This window comes from Furipterus horrens, unplaced genomic scaffold, assembly GCF_987537825.1.
Source record: "Furipterus horrens unplaced genomic scaffold, mFurHor1.1.pri manual_scaffold_7, whole genome shotgun sequence".
NCBI lineage: Eukaryota > Metazoa > Chordata > Mammalia > Chiroptera > Furipteridae > Furipterus > Furipterus horrens.
Window position 1 is genome coordinate 50,625,132 of NW_028327177.1, and position 15,946 is coordinate 50,641,077.

Sequence of the window (15,946 nt, forward strand, 5' to 3'; positions counted from 1 at the left end):
ATTTTACAAATCTGACAAAGGACGAGTACCCAGTTTACTTGCATTATACTATCAGGTTTTAACTTAACAGACAATTAACATATATTTAAAATCATTAAATACACGTAACAATGAAAACATTAGTGCATTAATCTGATGGTATCCTACCACTATGCACATGTTCACTACTAGTAATTTGCCTGTATCACTGACAAAATGTAGATGAAGGAGTTTTCCTCAAAAGCAAGTTTAAGGGATTAAATATCATCATCATCACTACCACTGAGAACAAAGCTGCTGCCTTTGGACAAGGCCCCTTCTTCTTGAACATTCCCCAAACTACCCACAGTCCCTTTCTTGTCAGGATCATCAAACAACTGCTCACAGGAATTGTCATCAAACAACTTCTCGTTGGAATTGTCAACTTTGAACATGTTTTCTTCTATACCTTCTTCATCCACCTTTGCATCTACTTCATCTTTTTCATCTGAATATTCAAACATCTTTTCATCTGCATCATCTTCTTCCTCCTTTGTATCAGCATCTTCAAGCCCCTTTTCATCTGCATTTTCTTCATCCTCTTTTTCATCAGACTCATCATCAAAAATTTTTTTGTATGCATCTTCCTCTCCTTTCTTTTCATCTGATTCTTTGTCAAACTCTCTCTCAGAGCCTTCCTCATCAAACACTTTTTCAGAGCTGTCATCTTCAAATTCTGATTTTTCAGAGTCGTTTCCTTCTAACTCTTTTTAAAGAACATTTTCATTAAACTCCTTGTCAGACCCATTCTCATTAAACTCTTTTTTGAGGGCATTTTCTTCAAATTCTTTCTCAGAGCCATCTTCAAGTAGCTTTTCACAGCAGTCTTCTTCAGATTCTCTTTCCAATTCATCTTCTTCAGACTCCTTTTGGGGGCCATTCTTTTCTTCATACTCCTTGTTGGGGCGATCTTCTTCAGACTCCTTTTTAAGGCCATTCTCTTCAAAATCATTTTTGAATTGCTTCTTTTGTGATTCTCTTCCAGGGCCATTCACATTAAACTCTTCTTTAGGACAGCTCTCTTCAACCTCTTTTTTGGGACTGCCTTCTCCAGACTCTCTTTTGAGGTAGTCTTCACACTTTCTTTTGGGGAAGTCTTCTTCAGACTTTCTTTCAAGACAGGCTTCGTCAGATTCTTTCTGAGGACAGCCTTCTTCAGCCTTTTCTTTTTGGCTTTCTTTGGAATCTTCTTCAAATTCTTCCCCATCTTCTGTTTGTTTAAACTTCTTTTCATCTATAGGTTCTTCAAATTCCATTTCAGTTGCAGCTTCTTGAGCATTCATTTTAGATGTGCTAGGGTGCTCTGAAATATGCCTTATTGTTGAAGGCCCTGCCCTTTCTGAAATACATATGGAATTTGCACACCAAAGACCTTTATTTGCCTCGGGAGCATTAAGGAAAGACTCCCATCCTTTCAGCCTTTCCTCCCTTTCTCTTGTGGACTCCTCCACCTGATAATCTGTAGTTCCATCCCATGCTTGGGCAGTGATTTGACGGCCACCAAACCACCGTCCATTGAGGGTTTGAATACAATAATCGGCTTCCTCTGGATCCTTGAAGGACACAGAGGCCACACCATCTGGGTGTCTATCAAAGAGAAGAAGCTTCCTAATTAGTCCAAACTTTGAACACTCTACTTGAAGATCTTCTCTGATCTCATTAAGCACCAATGGATCAGCCTCAAAATCCATAGGATGAAACACATTTTTGATGATGACAACTTGCTCATGGCGCATTCGGTATGGCCTGTCCCTTCTCTCTGGTCTCCAATCCAACTGCTTGTATTGCTGAGACAGCTTTTTCTTGTAGTCCTTGCACTTCTTCTTCTTCTTAGAAGCATCATATTCCCCCTTCAATTGAAACTTTGCTACCTCGACATGTAATTTGTAGCCTCTAATTTCATCTTCATCCAAAAGTTTCAATGCAAGATTGACAGATTCCCTCTTCAAATAACAGCAAAGCCCATCTCCTTTAAAATTTCCTTGATTATCTTTGTAAAGCTTGACCTTAAATTCTTCTGTTTGAGAATCTCTCATAATAATTCCAAACTTGGACATGAGCTGTATAAATTCATCCACTGTAATGTCTGGAGGCAAACCAGACACATATACATTTGTATTTCTGTCTTCTTCAACATGAAACCATCCCGATTCAGCCTTTCTTTTTTCTCCCCTGTTTTTGGGATCGATGTGTTCAGGGATTTTTCTTTGTGGAGGTTTCTCTGCAGGCCTAATACTAACATCTTGTACATTTGCAGTACAGCTAGATGCACTATCATTAGAAAAGCCATAATTGGCCTGATACATAGCAATGAAATCTTCAGTGATCTTGGGAAACCAAGCCTTCTTCTCTAGGTCCCACTCATAGGGGGTGTCATCTGGTTGCTGCCCAAAAGCATTGGTTTCTCTACTGGGATCTTTCTGGGTGTCTCTGTCCTTGGTGTCTCCATATAATTCTTGCATGTGCCACTGCTCATCGAAGACATTGTTCCCATCCAAGTTGCTGCTGCTCATATTGCCAACTTAGCCAAGGGGCACAGTCCAGGTGAGCTGAGAGGCTGAGATGAAGCTAGAAAGGAATAGAGAATATCTATTTAGGTTTCTTAAAACATAATTTCAGTACCAGTCATCTTTGCAGCTAGAAATATATGCTAAACTCATACCCAAACTTAAGGCCGAGGATTATTACTCTTTATATTTATGTCATGTAGAATTAATTAAAGTGATTTTCTCACCAGCAGATTTGAACCATGAAAAATATTAAGTCCTTCAGGCAGAAGGAAAATAATAACCAAATTTCCTAAATCTTGCTATACACAAGGAATAAACAACACTGGGAATTATATCTATGAGAATAAATTATTAAATTCTCATTAAAAGGCTGTTTCAAGCAAAAATAATAATGCATCCTGGGTTTTATAAAACGTTATAAATAAAATAATAAATATCACAGTGAAAATTGATGAAATAGAAAAGATATCAAATGGAGAAAAAAATTAATGAAAGTGAAAGCTTGTTCCTTACGATCAAGAAAATTGATAAACCGGTAGCCTAATAGATCAGAAAAGAAATAGGAAGATGGCAGAGGAGCGAGGGGGGCTGCGCTTGTTTGCTCCCGAGACCTGTCTGTAATTTAGGCTAATTGTGGACAGAACATCTCAGTTAACATCTGGATACTGGCAGGAGTTGAGCCTTGGTGCTGCTGGATCAGAGAAGACCATCTGGGAGTGACCTGTCTGGTGAGGATAGCAAAGAAGAAAGGGACGAGATGGGATTTCTGACTGGGTTGGCTCTCCAAGCTGTGGCTGGAAGTACACAAAGATTTTTTAATGACCCCAGGTTTCCCCAGAGAAGAGTCAGGAGGAGAGTGAGGCTCTGCCCACTGGCAGAGCCAGGAGTAGGCTGGGTGGCATCTGGCTCTGAGAGGCAAGAAACAGGATACTACTGTGTGTGTATGACTGTAATTTTCGTTTTTCTTTTTCTCTTTTGTTTTTTGAGGAGAGGGGAAGAGAGGCTAGAGGTGGGATGAGATTCTTGAGGAGCGCAGGTGCAGAGTGCACTCGCCCACTCCCCAACCCTCCCCCTGGGTTGCGCAAGTGCACACATGAAAATGTCCCAGTCCACCTGCCCAGGCACGCAACAAACTTGCCAGTCTCTGTGCACAGGCACAAAACCAATGCCCCGGCCACCATGCACAGGCGCCCGTGGCCCTGTTCCAACAGCACGAAACCAACTCACTGGCCACCGCACACAGAGGCCACCTGGGCCCACCCCAATAGGCACACAACAAACCCACCTACCGGCAAGCAGAGGACTCCCCCACTGCCGGAACAGGGGAGCAACCAGTCTGCCTTGGACCTGCCTGACCCTGTGCGCAATGGGTCAACCCACCCCTGGCTTGTGTGAGAGAGTGCATTTGCCCCTGGCTGAAGCCAAAGGATGGTGAAGTGAACTAGAGGCACTCTGTAATAAGTTTTGGGTGCTGGTTCTCAAGAAAGAACTGGGAGAGCAGCGGACTAAGTCCCAGTAGAGAATCATCCCCAGGGTTACAGGAGAAATCACTTAAGCAGACTGCTCCCCTCCAAATGGCATCAGCTGGAGGCAGCAGCTCAACAACTGTAAACAAGAAGGTCACACCATAAAGGCAGAAAATAAAAGCAGATCAATCTAAGGAGCAGAAACAAGACCAATGCCCACCAAACAGAAATAACACCCCACCAAAAGGAAAGGAGGAATTCCCAGAAGGAGGGATAAATAATATAGAAGCAAGCAAATTATCAGACATGGAATTCAAAACAATAGTAATGAGGAAGCTCAATGAACTCGACAAACTCAAAGAAAACTACAATGACCTCCAGGGGAACTACGAAGACTCCAGGAAAACTACAAAGAACTCCTGGGAAGCTACAAGGAACTTACTGAGAACTACACCAGCATAAAAAATAACATAGAAGCTATGAATAAGAACCAGGAAGAAATGAATACAATTACTGAACTGAAGAACACAGTAGCATCAATCAAAAGCAGTCTAAACGAAGGAGAGGATAAGATAAGTGAGCTAAGGGCAAGGTAAAAAAAAAATTTCCCCAAAATGCAACAAAATGAAAAAATACTGAAAAAGAATGAAAAGGGTTTAAGAGAACTGCAGGACAACATGAAACAGAACAATATCCATATCATAGGGATAAAAAAAGGAGAAGAAGAGCATGGGATAGAAAACCTGATTGGAAAAGTAATGACATAAAATTTTTCTAACTTCATGAGAGGAAAAAGTCACGCAAGTTCAGGAAGTACAGAGGGTCCCAGTGAAGATGAAACCAAAAAGGCCTACTCCAAGGCACATCATAATTAAAATGGCAACATTCAAAGACAAAGAGAGAATCCTAAAGGCAGCAAGAGAAAAACAGCAAATAACATACAAGGGAGCTCCGATAAGGCTATCAACTGATTTATCAACACAAACGCTACAAGTCAGAAGAGAATGGCAAAAACTATTTCAAACAATGAAAAACAAAGGCTTACAACCAAGACTACTCTATCCAGCAAAGCTCTCTTTCAAAATGGAAGGTGAAATAAGGAGTTTCCCAGACAAAAGAAGACTAAAAGAATACATCTCCACCAAACCAGCATTGCAAGACATGTTAAAGGGAATGCTTTAAGAAAAAGAAGAAAAAGAGAGAGGGAGAGGGACACAGGTACAAAGGAAACGAATAAATACATGTCAATAATAACCTTTAATGTAAATGAATTAAATGCTCCAATCAAAAACATAGGGTAGTGGAATGGATATGAAACATGACCCATATATATGTTGTCTACAAGAGACACACCTCAAAACAAAAGATTTACAGACTGAAAGTGAAGGGATGGAAAAAAGTATTTCAAGAAAATACATAAAATAAAAGCTGGGGTAGCAATACTTATATCAGACAAAACAGATCTCACAACAAAGGCCATAAAAAGAGACAAAGAAGGACATCTCATAATACTTAAGGGAACAATCCATCAAGAAGATATAACCCTGGTAAATATATATGCACCCAATGTAGGTGCACCCAAATATATAAGGAAAATATTGGAAGACTACAAGAAGGATATCAACAGCAACTTTTCACCCAAAAGAAGCAAAATATACATTCTTTCGAATGTACATGGGACATTTTCAAAGACAGACCACATGGAAGGACACAAAACAAGCCTCAACAAATTCAAGAAAATTAAAATTATATCAAGCATCTTCTCAGATCACAATGCCTTGAAACTAGAAATCAACCTCAAGGAAAAAACTCAAAGACATTCAAACTCATGGAGAATGAATAATATGCTATTAAATATTGAATGGGTTAACAATGACATGAAGGAGGAAATCAAGAAGTTTCTGAAAACAAAGGATAATGAGCACACAACAGCCCAAAACCTATGGGACATAGCAAAAGCATCCCTGAGAGGAAAGTTCATAGCAATACAGGTCTACCTAAAAATTATAGAAGAATCTCAAATAAAAAATCTAACTCTATAGCTACAAGAACTAGGGAAACAACAACAAACAAAGCCCAGAGCAAGCAGAAGGAAGGAAATCATTAAGATCAGAGCAGAATGACATAGAGACTCAACAAACAATTTAAAACATCAACAAAAGTAGAAGCTGGGTCTTTGAAAAGATAAACAAAATTGAGAAGCCTTTAGCGAGGCTCATCAAGAAAAAAAGAGAGAGGACCCGAATACACAAAATCGAAAATGAAAGAGGAGAAATCACAACCGATATCGCAGAAATAGAAGGACTGTAAGAAATTACTACAAACAACTCTATGGCCAGAAACATGAAAACCTAGAAGAAATGGACAAATTTCTAGAAACATATAATCTTCCAAAATGGAATCAAGAAAAAGCAGAAAGCCTGAACAGACTGATAACAACTAATGAAACTGAAACAGTAATCAAAAATCTCCCAGCACACAAAAGCCCTGGACCAGATGGCTTCACATGCAAATTTTACAAAACATTTAGGGAAGAACTAACACGCTTCTCAAACTATTCCAAAAAATCAAGAGGAGGGAAGACTCCCAAACTCTTTCTATGAAGCTAGTATTACCCTAATTCCAAAACCAGGTCAAGACACAATAAAGGAGGAAAACTACTGGCCAATACCACTGATGAACATAGATGCTAAAATCCTCAACAAAATATTGACATACTGGATCCAGCAACACATCAAAAAGATCATACATCATGATCAAGTGAGATTCATCCCAAGGATGCAAGATTGGTTTAATATTCACAAATAAATAAATGTAATACACTACATAAACAAAATGAAGGACAAAAACCACATTATCATATCAATAGACGCTGAAAAGTCATTTGATAGAGTACAATACCCATTTATGATGAAAACACGCAGCGAACTGGAAATAGAGGGAGTATACCTCAACATACTAAAGGCCAGATACGAGAAACCCAAAGCCATCATCATACTCAATGGACAAAAACTGAAAGCATTTCCCCTGAGATCAGGAACAACACAAAGATGTCCACTTTCTCCACTCCTATTCAACATAATCTTGGAAGTTCTAGCCAAAACAATCAGACAAGAAAAAGAAATGAAAGGCACCCAAATTGGAAAGGATGAAGTAAAACTGTCATTATTTGCAGATGACATGATAGTGTGCATAGAAAACCCTATAGACTCCATGAAAAAACTACTTGACCTACTAAGTGAGTTTGGCAAAATAGCAGGGTACGAAGTCAATATTCAGAATCAAAGGCATTTCTGTACACCAACAATAAAAAATCAGAGATAGAAACTAGAAAAAAAAAAAACCCATTTACTATAGCAACAAGAAAGGTAAAGAACCTAGGAATAAACTTAACCAAGGAGGTAAAAGACCCGTACTCAGAAAACTACATAACAATGAAGAAAGAAATTAAGGAAGACACAAATAAATGGAAGCATATACCATGTTCATGGATGGGAAGAATCAACATCATTAAAATGTCCATACTACCCAAAGGAATTTATAGATTCAACGCAATCCCTATTAAAATACTAATGAAATATTTCCAGACCCAGAACAAAAACTTCAAAAATTTATATGGAACAAAAAAGACCCCGAGTAGCCACAGCAATCTTGAGACAGAAGAACGCAATAGGAGGAATCACAATACCTGACATCAAGCTATATTACAAGGCCACTGTAATCAAAACAGCATGATACTGGCATAAGAACAGACATATAGATCAATAGAGCAGAATAGAGAGCCCAGAAATAAACCCAGGTCTCTATGGTCAACTAATATTCGACAAAGGGGGAAGGAACATAAAATGAAATGAGAAGAGCCTCTTCAACAAATGGTGCTGGGAGAACTGGACAGGGACTTGCAAAAAAATGAAACTAGACCACCAACTTACAGCACACACCAGAATAAACTCAAGATGGACCAAAGACTTAAATGTAAGACGTGACACTGTAAAAGTCCTAGAGGAAAATATAGACAAGAAAATGTCAGATATCCCACATAACAATATTTTCACTGATACATCTCCTAAGGCAAGAGAAATAAAGGAAAAAACAAACAAATGGGACTACATCAAACTAAAGAGATTCTGCTCAGCAAAAGAAAACATCAGCTATATGAAAAGGGAACCAACCATACAGGAAAACATATTTGCCCATGATACCTCAGACAAAGGACTGATCTCCAAAATATATAAAGAAGTTGCATGTCTCAACACAAAGAAGACAGACAGCCCAATTAAAAAATGGGCAAAGGACTTGTACAAACACTTCTCCAAGGAAGACATACAGAGGGCCCATAGGCATATGAAAGAATGCTCAAAATCACTAGCCATCAGAGAGATGCAAATAAAAACCACAATGAGATACCATCATCAATAAATCAACAAACAACAAGTGCTGGCAAGAGTGTGGAGAAACGGGAACCCTACTGCACTGTTAGTGGGAATGGAGACTGGTGCAGCCACTATGGAAAACAGTATGGAATTTCCTCAAATAACTAAAAATGGCACTGCCTTTTGAACCAGAGATTCCACTGCTAGGATTATACCTGAAGAATCCTGAAACACCAATTCAAAAGAGCTTATGCATCCCTGTGTTCATAGCAGCGCTGTTTACAATAGCCAGGTGCTGGAAACAGCCTAAGTGCCCATCTGTTGATGAGTGGATTAAAAAACTGTGGTACATTTACACAATGGAATACTATGCAGCAGAAAGAAAGAAGGAATTCCTGCCATTTGTGAGAACATGGATGGAACTAGAGAGAATTATGCTTAGTGAAATAAGCCAGGCAAAGAAAGAAAAATACCATATGATATCACCTGATATAGGAGACTATTGAAGAACATAAACAAATGAATGAAATTGAACAAGGAACAGAGTAACAGTTATCAGGGGGGAGGGGGAGGGAGAGAAGGAGAAGGGGGGTAGGTAGGGAAAGGGTGTAGTAAAGGAACTAGTATAAATAACCCATGGACACGGACAACGGAATAGGGACTGATTGTGGAAGAAGGGGTGGGCTGGGTGGGAGGTAGCAATGAGGGAAAAAGTGGGATAATTATAATAGTAAAACAATAAAAAAATAGAGAAAATTAACATTTATAAAGTAGTAAACCACCTCAATATTTGGCAAAAAACAAACAAAAAAAGTAGAGAACACACTACTAATTACCAATACAGTCATGTACCACATAATGAAGAGGATATGTTCTGAGAAATGTGTCTTAGGTGATTTCTTCATTGTGTGAACATCACAAAGTTTACACAAACCTAGATGGTGCAGCTATACTTTTATATGACTGGCAGCACAGTAGGTTTTTTTACACCAACTTCACCACAAACATCTTAGTGCTGTGCTGTGCTATGACATTATGATGGCTATGACATCACTAGGTGATAGGACTTTTTTAGCTCCATTATAATTTTATGGGATAACTGTGGTATATGTGTTCCATTGTTGACAGAAATGTCATTAAGCAGCACATGACTATATCAGGAATGAGAAAGGTACCCTCAGTACTAATTCTATAGATATCACATGAGTAATAGAGAATATTAGAAACAACTTTATGCTAATAAACTAGAGAATTTAACTGAAATGGATAAATTCCTTGGAAGATAAACTATCAAAGTTTACTTAAAAATAGATAGCCTAAATACTTATATCTATTAAAGATATTGAAATTTAGTTAAAAAAAAAAAACATAAAATACCCCCACAAAGACAATTTCATGCCCAGGTGACCTTACTTATGAATTCTATCTTCAATTTTTAACAGTCAAAAGTAATACATGCTGATTAAAATGCATGCAATTATGCAGAAGTGTTTAAAGAATCAAAAGTCAGCATATTACAACTCACTCCCTACAGTTATTCATCGTTTAAAAGCACTTTGATATGTGTCATGATAGAATTTTGTTATGTACATATGCACATATATAAACATCCACTTAGACAGAAGAAATATTATGTACGTGTTATCTGAGCTTGCTTCAGAACTCAAAACTCTATATACCGTATTTTTTGCACTATAAGAGGCATCTGACCATAAGACGCACCTAGGTTTAGAGGAGGAAAACAAGAAAAAAAATATCTGAACCAAATGGTGTACTAAAATATGTAATAAAATATAACAGAATAATATTTCAACCATGTAAAGTGAACAGCAGAAATATAACAGAATAATATTTCAACCATGTAAAGTGAACAGCAGAAATATAACAGAATAATATTTCAACCATGTAAAGTGAACAGCAGTCAAAGTGGTATTAAGAACCACTATCACTGTCATTAACAAATGAGGAGAGACTTTAAGGTTCAAGTACTCTTCTAGTTTTCTGGGAACCCCAAGAACTCGTCATCGTTAGTGTCAGAATTTATGAAGCTCAGTTGCTCACAATCACTGATACCACCTTCTTTATCTTCATACTGACCAGAAGCCCTGAGATTCAGTGATAAAGTGGGACATTTAAGTGTCCCCAGGGGTTTCACGTGGGCCCACTGCTTCCTCTTCAAACAGCTGTTGCCACCGCTGACAGGTCAAGTAATACACATCACAGTCTGTGACGCAATGTTTACTCCATAAGATGCACAGACATTTCCCTCCACTTTTTGGGGAAAAAAAGTGTGTCTTATGGAGCAAATAATACGGTAATTTCTTCTTAAGAAGTTGCATGATACTTCAATGCCTGATACTGTAATATTTTCTCCATTCCTCTGTTAACGGACTAAATTTGGGTTCTGCTATGGACTGACTGTTTATCTCCCCACAAAATCCGTATGAAGAAGTCCCAATGCCCACTGTAACTGTATTTGGAAATAAGACTTTTATAAAGGTAATTAAGGTTAAGTGAAATAATAGGGGTGGAGCCCTGATCCAACAGAATTAGAGTCCTTATAAGAAGAGACAGGAGAGAGTTCTCATGTGAGCTTTCTTTCTCTCCATGTGATACAGGGAGAGGGTAGCCATCAGCAAGCCAGGAAGAGAGCCCTCACCATGAACTGAAATGGCCAGCACCTTTATCTCAGACTTCCAGCCTCCAGAGCTATGAGAAATAAATTTCTGTGGTTTACCACCTGGTCTATGGTATTTCCTTATGGCAGCCTGAGCTGACAAATACAGATTCCTGTCTATTTTTGTTTTGCTATTATAAAAAAATATTGCATTGAAAACTCTTGTACATTTATTTTTGCAGCAGAGATTCCTGGAAGTCTGAGTACTTGGTTATGAGGCATGCATATTTAACAATTGGGTAGATCCTTACATTTTTTCAGCAGCACCTAACTTTCTGTTTAGATGTTCCATAAGGATATCATTCTGTAATAGGAAGGCCATGTTCCCATCATAGCCTGTAATCTATGTCTTCATATTTGGAATGACAAATTAATTAGGTAGGCACAGTCATCCACCCATTTTCTCCACAGGAGCAGTACTAACATTTTTGGCTGAAAAATGCCTGTGTGTGGTACTGTGGTAGTGTCCCTACCCAATATTTATAATTCCTAGTCCCTGGGCACCAAATGTCAGCAGTACTCTCTCCCTAGTCATTGCAATAGCCCCCAAGTCCCACACAGTTTCAAACACCAAAGGGCGTACCTTTCCCACTCCTAGGACCTCTGGTACATATCAAGTTTAAAATATTACAGTTAAGGGAACAGTTTTGTGACATATATTTATTACCAATGGGTTATTTTACTGAGCTATTATTAAGGTTAGCATCTGCAATCTTTTAAAATTCTAATTCCAATTTGATTCTAATTCCAACTATTTTTTTGTAAGTTCATCATGAATTTAGGCTAGAGTTTCACATATAAATGGACTCAACTCATAGCATCAATTTTATTAAAAGAAAAATTTCAGCTAAACAGAACAATATAAGAAATATCTATGTAGCTATTACTTAATTTCAAAAAGTTAGTATATTGCAATATTTGGTAGAGTTATTCAAAATTTTACTTTAGAACTATAATGTAGATATCGGGTAGGGTCCCTTTGTCTTTTTACCGAACCACTTAATGTTAAATTAGTGGCTATATTTCCCTCTATATTTGTGATAGGTAAGATGTCTGCGTCCTAACCTCTGGAACCTGTAAAAACCTTAAGACTACACGGCAAAAGGGAACTAAGGTTGCAGATATAATTAAAGTGAAAAAACTTGAGATGGGGAGTTGCTAGGATTATCCAGGTGGGCCCAATCTAATCATATGCACCTATAAAATCAGAGAACCCTTCCCAGCAGTACTCAGAAAGACACCATGTTGCTGACTTTGAAGATGGAGGAAGTGGGTCATAAGCTAAGGAATGTAGGCAGCCTCTAAAAAGTGGAGAAGGCTAGAACATAGATTCTCCTCTAGAGCCTCCAAAATGAACTCAGCCATAATAAACAGCCCAGTGAAGACCCATGTCATAAAATTTGTGTTTGTTTAAGCCAGTAAATTTGCAGTAATTTTTACAGCAGCAAAAGAAACAATGCAATATTATATTATTATAAGTATTAATAATAAATATGTAATATTGGTTTTGACTATTTTAATTCTTGGCCTAAATTTACCATTTGTAGTAGAACTGTATTGGTTATACTTACACAACTCTTTCAGTGCTTATCAACAAAAATATGCTGTTATATACACCTGAGCACTAGCTGCAGTGCAGTATTACTCATTACCTTAAAGAGGGCAGCTGAATGTCAGGTTAAAATTCTGGGTGCCCTGTTAAATTTGAAGTTTAGTTTAAACATGATATATTTTTTTAGTATAATTGCAAATATTGAATGGAACATACATCGTTTGTCAAACCGGCAACCGGAGGGCAAGATAAAAGGGATAAGAATACCTGCTTCATTAAACTATTAAATCCAAATGGAACACAATCTATTGAAAAAGCACTGAATTCAATTTTTCAAAAGAATGCCCATTAAGACAAACCAGTTTTGGCCTGGCTCTTTCCAGCGGGTACTTTAGTACCGGGACGGACCGCTGGTTTCCGAGATCCCACGTGCCCACCCCACTTTACCCTCCCTCCGGACCGGCCAGTCCAGGCTTGAGCTCCGGACCTCTGGGTGTGGGGGTTCTCTGTCGCCGGGCCCCAGGGGTCCAGCCTCCGGATCGGAGTAACTCCCTCCTTAAGCACCGCCCCTCGGCCGGCTTTTTTGGATCCTCACGGCTTCCGCCTTCCGGGTAGTCACATGCTTCAGGTCACGTGACCGGCGCTTCTGTCATTCTACTGTGGTTACTCCGGCTTCAGCGCTGCCCTCAACATCTCCTAGGTGGTGGACCCGCTTCAGTTTTCGGCGTCCGAGTCTCCTGTCGCCTCTCGGGCCTCCGGACTGGGCGGAAGAGGTTCTGACTTGGCGTCCTAGTCCGGCTGTGGCCCCAACGCCCCGGACCGCCCCATCCTCTGCCGCTTTTGAGTGCGTTGGGGTCTCCAGGGTTCGCGAGGTCAGGCCGCACTTAGGTGGTTTCTTCCGGAGCACCTGCCCCCGCGAGGCGACCCCTGCGGTTTATTCCACTTCCCTGACGCGGGCTGGGGTCCCTCCGCTCCGGCCCCTCCAGCCGTCCTTCGGTTCCAGGTTCTAGGGTTCTTTTCTTGAAGGCCTTCCCTGGGCTTATGAAAGTGCAGAGCTTTCCCCGCGGGGACAGGGAACGTGAGGGGAGAGCAGGGAGAGAGGGAGCACGGAGAACAGGTATGCTTTCCCCAGGACTGGGCCAGGGCCCTGGCGTGCTGGAGGTTCGCGTTGTTCAGGGACTTCGATGACTGTCCTGAGACGCCGTCAGCTTCCCCAGGAGGTACCGCTGGGGCTGAGTTCCAGGGTTGCAGCTTGGGCCGGAGTGAGCCGGCTTCTCCGGGTTCTTGTCAGGCCACCTCACTCTTGCTTGTTTATGCAGCACTCCTCAGATGTAGAGATTAAATTCCAAACCGACTGAAGTTATTGGGATTCTGGAATAGAATTTTAGCTTCTTTGTGGCTGTATAACCATGAACTTATATTTTATGAAATGGAACCTGTGTTTAGTGTCATGATAAAAGTAGGCTTAAACTTTTATCTGTTTAGGTGTGAGAATTATTTAAAAGCTAATTATTGTAGGTTCTTGTCAGACTACTCGCGTTGTTGGCTATACCTAAATTGTAATTAATATTACAAAAATTTGTTCCAAAATTGATTTTGAAAATACTATGAACTTTGATTGAAAAACTGTCCTCTAAGACATTACATTCCCTCTTTGGTTATGTTAATACGAATGAGTAATTTTAGAAAGGACCCACAGGTGTTTCATATCATCACTTCAAAATGATGCTTAGTAAATGTAATAAAATAATTGATCCTGTTGGTACTATACGGGTTTTTATTTTTATTTTTTCTGTCGGAAGAGGCAATTCTATATAGTTAAAATATTTTCAGTATTTTCTTATTTTTATATACCTATTCATTTAAGCATGATTTTTGATGTCAGTTTCTTAAATGGTTACTTTAAAAATCTTACTGCCATATTGTGCCAATGATTATGAAATACTACCATTCCTGGAAAAGCAAAGACCTGTAGAGAACACCTTTATGGAGCAGTGCATAATTTGAAATATTATGACATTAATATTTAGTATATATAATATTTGTGTTGAATGTCTGGAGAGATTAAGGTGATAATAATGATATTATTCTTCATAATTGTAATAGTTACTAAAAAATAATAACATCTGGTATTCTGGTTTTACCTTACATCAAAATTGAAGATCTGTTGGAAAACATTCAAAATCGTAACATTTAGATGACCAAAATGGATATCCGGGGTGCCGTGGATGCTGCTGTTCCAACCAACATTATTGCTGCCAAGGCTGCAGAAGTTCGTGCAAACAAAGTGAACTGGCAGTCTTATCTTCAGTAAGTACTGATTTGTTGTGAATCATGGGTAATCATGTGCTTTTGGATCAGACTTTTTCATGGTCATGCTTCTGTGAAAAATACTACTGAATGTGGAAGAAAACACTTCCTTAGAATAATTAGCTGTCACAGGGAGTTAGTGTGATGGAAATAGCTTGTGGCTCTAGTCAGGAGGCGGAGCTACTCATAGTTGTGTGTTTCTGGTGAGTGGGAAGCCATGGGATGAGTATTAATGGACTGTTGAGGGAGGAAGAAGATAATGTGCAGAGCCTGCCACCTGCTTAGTATGCCTTTGTGATCAGCGTGGAGACAGAAAGTGTTGCAGAATGGCTCAGACAATTAGGAAAAAGCATAGATGTTTGAGTTCAAGACCTGGATTTGCATTCTAGTTCTGTCTACTAGTTTGATGATCTTAGGCAAATCTCTTCTCTGAGATTCATTAAAGTAAATGCGAAATGGGGATACATATACAACAAGTTTTTGGTTTTTTTTTTCTGAAATAATGTATTTAAAATATTAGCACAGTTGAATAACAAGCATTAGTATGTTTAATAAACTCGATAAATATCAGTTTTTTCTCCTTGTATGTATTAAGATTTAGCATGCTGGTGTTCTGTATTTATCTGTGATGTGTTCATTTATTCTTGACCATATTTTATCATATTGACTTTCATATCTGTTTTGATATAACAGTGAGTTATTAAGAAAATTCAGTTCAGATTTGCATATACATTTTGAAAAAAATTGAGGAATCTTTAGTTTCATATTTAGTAGTTTGCTTTGGTGTAAGAAAGTTATACCATGTATATTGTATGAATCATTTATTTCTGTTAATGTCACTTATCAAATGTTTATTGACCACCTGCCAAGTCTGAGGCATTTTCTCCAAGCTTTGGGGCTACAGAGAGATAAACTCGTAATTTAGTAGGGAAGTCAGATATATAAGCATATCATTTGAATTTAGTAAGTTAACTGCGATAGTAGAAAAGTGCACAGGGTATGATGAGTGCCCAGAAAAAGAACAGCTAATCCTACCTCTA

The 15,946-nt window shown here is 38.8% G+C and overlaps 2 protein-coding genes and 1 long non-coding RNA gene across 6 annotated transcripts in view; 2 read left to right on the forward strand and 1 right to left on the reverse strand.

Moving 5' to 3' along the window:
- Positions 1-11,106, forward strand: part of LOC150004439 (uncharacterized) — a 62,310-nt gene extending 51,204 nt beyond the window's left edge. For both annotated transcript variants that reach the window (XR_016512390.1, XR_016512391.1), the window contains one exon: positions 10,986-11,106. This is a non-coding gene — a long non-coding RNA (uncharacterized LOC150004439). The remainder of the gene's footprint in view (positions 1-10,985) is intronic.
- LOC150004441 (17S U2 SnRNP complex component HTATSF1-like) lies at positions 30-13,270 on the reverse strand. Its single transcript, XM_090283698.1, has 2 exons — positions 13,084-13,270; positions 30-2,586 (listed from the first exon to the last, which is right to left on the reverse strand). Exon 2 carries the CDS (start codon positions 2,529-2,531, stop codon positions 729-731), a length of 1,803 nt encoding a protein of 600 aa, XP_090139824.1. The 5' UTR covers positions 2,532-2,586; positions 13,084-13,270; the 3' UTR covers positions 30-728.
- ATP6V1H (ATPase H+ transporting V1 subunit H) overlaps positions 13,220-15,946 on the forward strand; it is a 165,526-nt gene continuing 162,799 nt past the window's right edge. For 2 of the 3 annotated variants that reach the window (XM_090283699.1, XM_090283701.1), the window contains exons 1-2: positions 13,220-13,468; positions 14,759-14,906. In XM_090283699.1, coding sequence (XP_090139825.1) covers positions 14,794-14,906 — 113 coding nt within the window. In that variant the 5' untranslated portion in view covers positions 13,220-13,468; positions 14,759-14,793. The remainder of the gene's footprint in view (positions 13,469-14,758; positions 14,907-15,946) is intronic. The other variant, XM_090283700.1, reaches the window with a different exon arrangement.